This window comes from Erythrolamprus reginae, chromosome 3 (genome assembly GCF_031021105.1).
Source record: "Erythrolamprus reginae isolate rEryReg1 chromosome 3, rEryReg1.hap1, whole genome shotgun sequence".
Classification (NCBI taxonomy): domain Eukaryota; kingdom Metazoa; phylum Chordata; class Lepidosauria; order Squamata; family Dipsadidae; genus Erythrolamprus; species Erythrolamprus reginae.
The window spans coordinates 126,037,244-126,043,324 of NC_091952.1; the positions used below are offsets into that span (position 1 = coordinate 126,037,244).

Consider the following 6,081-nt stretch of genomic DNA (forward strand, 5'->3'; position numbering starts at 1 on the left):
CATCCAGGCTTTTGCGATGGGTTTGATCGTAACCGCTTCCGATGTGCGCTTGGAAATCTGAATTCGGCCGAGGGAGAAAGTGAGGGGAAAATAAAACAAAATCAAATGAAAATCCCCTCCGGGGGAGGAAAAGAAAAAAGAAAGAAAAAAGGAGATAGGGGAGATATTCTTAGGAAGGCGTGCGTGTGTGAGGCTGGAGACGTTATCACTCCGGGGGAAACGATGCTAGGTTTTTTTAAAACCCGAAATAATTCTCTCTCTGCTGTTTCGGTTCCATGCTGAATCGCAGCCGAATCTCTCCCCCATCCCTCCTCGGCTTCCTTTATTCACTGCTGTGGTTGTTGGTTGTGGGCTATACAGGCCGCCTTGCACAAAGTATAAGGGAACCAAATCAAGGGGATTCCCAAGGATTGAGCGTTTTTACGCACGGTCCGTTTGGAACCAGAAGACTCCCGCCGGGGGAATTAAGCCCGTTCAGGTTTAAGAAAGGTTTTTACGCGCGGGTTTTAAGTCCTCTTCTCTACCCTCCATCCCCACCCCGCGCGCTTCGCTCCTCGTCCCCCTAACCCCCGTGGTTCTGCCTTGTGTCTCTTCAGGGGCGAAAGAAGAAGGAGATCGGGAGATTTCCAGCAGCAGGGGACAGTCCCCCCGTGAGCGGCCAAGAAGCCTCGCAAGGCGCGCACCGCCTTCTCCGACCATCAGCTCAACCAACTGGAGAGGAGCTTCGAGAGGCAGAAGTACCTCAGCGTCCAAGACCGCATGGATTTGGCAGCCGCCCTCAATCTGACCGACACCCAGGTCAAAACCTGGTATCAGAACCGGAGGTAGGCTAGGCCGTTTTTAAGGGACCGAAGCTGGGGAATTGGGTTGAGGGGTTGCCGGCGCGGGCAGGTAAGGGGGGAAAAATGGCAATGTTTGGACTCAAAGGTTCTGCGGGAATGGGGCTGTTTTCAAGCCGCCGGGGTCTTGCCCACTTTAAAACCCAGGATAAGTCTCATTTATTCCCTGCGGAATTGCCTCCCGGGTTGGCGGTTGGGTCCGAAGCTCCTTCGTGGGTTGTAACCTTGCCATCTCCTGCCCTCACCCACGCAAAAACATGGCTCTGCCCTCAGAGCCGCTGGACAACTTAGCTTTGCCCCAGAGAGAATGTTGTTGAATGAATGTTGCATCTGTATCGTTTTTAAAAACTGGGTACATTGACTATTTGTTGTGTTATTTATTGTACTTTGTTCTTCTTAGGACTGTATAGTCTGGAGGACAGAAGGGAAAGGGGCATTGTCGAGACATTTAAATATGTTAAAGGGTTAAATAAGGTTCAGGAGGGTAGTGTTTTTAATAGGAAAGTGAACCCAAGAACAAGGGGGCACAATCTGAGGTTAGTTGGGGGAAAGAGCCAGAAGCAACGTGAGAAAAGATTATTTTAGTGACAGTAGTAGATGCTTGGAATAAACTTCCGGCAGACGTGGTTGGTAAATCCACACTAACTGAATGTAAACATGCCTGGGATAAACATATATCCATTGTAAGATAAAATACAGGAAATAGTATAAGGGCAGACTCAATGGACCATGAAGTCTTTTTCTGCCGTCAATCTTCTATTTTTCTAGGACTGTACTCCGCCAGAGTCCACTAGGAGTTGGGAGACTTGAAAGTTAAATTAATTAAATTACCTTACATTAATTAAATTAAATGAAAAGGGAATCCCATGGAGATCAAAGAGGCCTACTCCCGTTTTGTTTTGTTTTTTAAAGGTTGGGTAGGAGCTGCTCCAAAGAAGAGTTCCGTGGGACTTATTTAGAGCTCTATGATTTCCTTCGGAAAAGCAAAATAAATCTGTCTCCTTAGTTATTCACGCGTGCCCTTTCCAGGAGAGCCGTGTTGGGTCGTCCTCACTTTGCATGCCTCCCCCACATGCCCACGTTCAACCGTTTCCAAGATTTCAGTGGCTCTGTTCAGCGAGGAAAAAACACACACCCCTGTAGCAGGTGCGTTCTCCGAGCAGGGCCTTGGTTAGTTAGTAGCCGCGGGGGTTTATTCGTTCGCTCGCTCGCTGGCTTCCGTAGCTTGGCTGACGTAAGTAGGCAAAACCTCAGCCGAAACCCTTACCTTAGCTACGACGTTGCGAGTTCAGGACGCGCGTTAACTTTCCAAGCACAAGGCGGTTGTACGTACGGCACTCTTTAGGTCGCGCTTCCATTCCCCCTGGCCCGGGGAGGTGGGGGAAGTCTTGAATTAGCCACAGGAGGAAAAAATAAAATAAATAAATAAATAGAGGCGAAAGAGCCTCTTGCAGGCCGAATTTATTCTCTCCCCTCCCCTGCTAGCAAAAAAAAAAAGGCCAAGGCCGGAGACGAGCAAGGAAACGTTTCCGCCGGGCTAAATTCAGTTTTTCAGGCTCGGTGGGATTTCCCTTCTTTGGAGGCCTCCCGCCTTTCCTCGGTTCTGATTTTTCGGACGTTTGGGACATTTTTCAGATTTTATAATTCAGTCCCCGGTTTTCATTCATTGCAGTCTCATTTCTCCGGGGCATTTTGATAATCCCCGAGCTCTCCTCTGTTGGAAAACCCGAAAAGCTGGCCAAAGAAAAGGCTAGTCGCTCATCTTCTGGGGGGGTCTTTTTCTTCGATGCAGGAGAGCCAGGAAGGCCCATGTATGTATAGTAGTAGTAGTAGTAGTAAGTGTAGTAATAATAATAATAATAATAATAATAATAATAATAATAATAATAATAATAATAATAATTTATTAGATTTGTATGCCGCCCCTCTCCGAACACTCGGGGCGGCTCACAACTTAACAGCAATACAATACAATACAATATAAATACAAATATAATGTATGTGTGTGTGTATGTATGTATGCATTCATGCATGCGTGTGCGTGTATGTATCACGTGTTTTTTGCTGAATTTTTAAAATTAAGGGAAACTAGGATAGCACTATTTTGGCCTTGTTCTGGCCTCATCAGCGAGCCATACCCTTATACCCATACCCTAGCCATATATATGTATGTGTGCATATGTGTGTATGTGTGTACATATACGTATACATATACATACACACACACACACACACCATCTACCTATATAATCTACACTGCTCAAAAAAATAAAGGGAAGACTTAAACAACACAATATAACTCCAAGTAAATCAAACTTCCGTGAAATCAAACTGTCCACTTAGGAAGCAACACTGATTGACAATCAATTCCACTTTGTACAGAACAAAGTATTCAATGAGAATATTTCATTCATTCAGATCTAGGATGTGTTCTTTGAGTGTTCCCTTTATTTATTTTTTTGAGCAGTATATACAGTATATAGAAAATGTGGGGTTCCCTCCCCCCGAATTCTTGGCAGAGGAAACACGGGCTGGGAACCTCCGTCCGGTTGTCATCTTTGCTATAATTTTCTGTCTCATTTCATACGGTTGCAGCCACCCTAATTCTGTCGGAAAACATTAGCGTCATTTAGCAGCCGGGCTCAACAAGGGAGAGCGCTCGCCACGCTTGTTAATTTGGCTGCGGTTTCGTAACGGCCGCGGTTTACTTCGGTGCGTCGTGCGCCTACTGAAAATACACACACACACACACAAACAAACACACCGCCGATGTTCACTGCCAGCTTTATGGAACGCCCCCCCCCCAAAAGGGGGAGACTCACATGCAGGTTAGGAAGGAAGGAAACCGACTTGTCGTTTTTCTCTCAGTGCGTTATTTATTTATTTTTTTGGGGGGGTTGCAATGTACAAGGCGAGGGGGGAGGGAAAGAGATAATAATGATAATGATAATGATGATGATAATAATAATGATAATAATAATGATGATAATAATAACAATAATAATAATAATAATAATAATAATAATAATAATAATAATAACAACATTGGTCTCAAACCAACGGGGTTCTTTACGATTCTAAAAGGTTCAAGATTGTTAGCTTCCAGCGATTTCACTTCTCTCCCCCCCCCCCTTGCAGGCCACCTCTAGGAAGGAGAGCAGTATAGTGAAACTCTCGCAAGGCCGGCTTCCAATCCCCCCCCCTCAAATCCCCCCCCCAAAGGTTGCTTGTTCGACTAGTGGTAGAATCAAGTTTAAAAAAAAATTGGGAAGACTCTCTGGATTTTTACCCAGAGAAGGAGCGGCTTGGTTTCTCCTTCCTTGGTCCCCCCAACACACATCCCAAGCAATTGACTTTTAAACAGCTCTGCTGGGTTGTAATGTATTCCCTGAGTCACAGGTTGACTCAGCCTTCCATCCTTCCGAGGTGGGTAAAATGAGGACCCAGGTTGTTGGGGGCAAGATGCTGGTTCTGTAAAACGCTTAGAGAGGGCTGTAAAAGCACTACGAAGCGGCATATAAGCCTAAATACTACTGCTATAATCATTTAGCACCGAACGTTACAATGGGTGGGTGGGTGGAAATATTCCCCCCCCTCCTGTCATTAATATTAGAGAGTAAACCTGACTATGAAAAAGAGGGTTGGTGAGACCACAGACAATTTACATGTTTGAAAGGAGAATGAGTTGTCTTTGTCAGTTGCAGCCCGGCAAAAAGACTTAAAAGTGTAGCTCTCCGTGTGTGTGTGTGTGTGTGTGTGTGTGTGTGTGTGTGTGTGTGTTTCAGGCCGGCAAAGACTTAAGATTGTGTATCTTCCTGTGTGTGTGTGTGCGCGCGCGCGCGCCTTATGTGCGTTTGGCCACCAAATCTTTTCCAGGATTCTTCAAATGACAGCTCATTCCGATTCCTCGCTTGTCCCTTTTGCGCCCGCCGATCTCTCTCTCTCTCTACCACCCCCCACCCCCCAGGCCCTAGTTAGTATTATTCTGGCTTTAAGACCCTACCAGCCGTGCAGTAATTTCGCTGCAGCTGCTTGCTTCTTCCTTCTAAAGGAAAGGCCTGGAACGCAGCAAAAGAGAGAGAGGGAGAGAGAGATCCGGGCAAGCCAAAAACTCTTCTTCTTCTGCCCGAGTCTGTGTCGGGGAGGGGAGGGGAGAAGAGGGGAGGGAGGGGAGTAAAGGGGAGGGGAGGGGGGGAAGAAAGGAGAAGGGGGAGAAGAAGGGAGAAGAGGGGACAAGACAGGAAAGGAGAAGAGGGGAGAAGAAGGGAAAGGAGGGGAGAGGGGAGGGAGGGGTGATCCGCCCGATCCTCGCTCCCTCCCCCCCTTAACACCCCCCCCCCCCAAAACCGGGCCCAGCCGACGGTGGTGTGTCTCCTTGGCGTCTCTCCGCAGGACCAAGTGGAAGCGGCAGACGGCGGTGGGCCTGGAGCTTCTGGCCGAAGCGGGCAACTACTCGGCTCTCCAGCGGATGTTCCCGTCGCCTTATTTCTACCACCCGAGCCTGCTGGGCAGCATGGACAGCACTACGGCGGCCGCGGCGGCCGCGGCCATGTACAGCAGCATGTACCGGACTCCGCCCGCGCCCCACCCGCAGCTCCAGCGGCCTCTGGTGCCCCGCGTCCTCATCCACGGGCTCGGGCCCGGGGGGCAGCCGGCCCTCAACCCCTTGTCCAGCCCCCTGCCGGGGACCCCTCATCCGCGGTGAAGGAGGAGGGGGAAAATCCCACTCCGCCCCGGCCTCCCCCCCTCGACCCCCGCCGGCAGGTTTCCCCCCCTCCTCACTCCCCACCACAGCTCCCCATCAGCCAGAAAGGAGCCGGGGCGAGCGGGGGGAGGGGTGTTCAGGGGGTCCTTCTAAAGAAGCGACCCCGGAGGAGCGACCAGCTCAGAGCAGCAAAGAGACCCTTGGAAACCTCCCGTAAGTGAACACTGAGTAGCGCCAAGTCCCGCTGCAGCCCCCCCCCCACTCCCACCCCGCTTTGCCGGGGGTTCAGAAAGCTGGGGGTGGTAGTGGTGGTGCGGATGCGCAGAGAGAGAGAAAGAGAGAAAGAAAGGGAAAGTGAGGGAAAGGACGCCCCCTGACCCCCGCGGCGGCCCCGAACGCGAGAAGGCCGAGGAGAAGAAGAGCGGAGAAAGTTCGCAGCGAAATTCTCACGAACCGTTTTTCCCCCCCACCTTGGGAACTCCGAACTGGCTATTTTTCTGGATCGCTCTCTCTCTCTCTCTCTCTCGGCGTTGGTAT

The 6,081-nt window shown here is 49.7% G+C and overlaps 1 protein-coding gene across 1 annotated transcript in view; it reads left to right on the forward strand.

Annotated features, from left to right (window-relative positions):
- Positions 1-5,544, forward strand: part of BARHL2 (BarH like homeobox 2) — an 87,089-nt gene extending 81,545 nt beyond the window's left edge. The window contains 3 exon segments of the mRNA XM_070748574.1: positions 597-643; positions 646-824; positions 5,232-5,544. Coding sequence (XP_070604675.1) covers positions 597-643; positions 646-824; positions 5,232-5,544 — 539 coding nt within the window.
- The last annotated feature ends 537 nt before the right edge of the window (positions 5,545-6,081 follow it).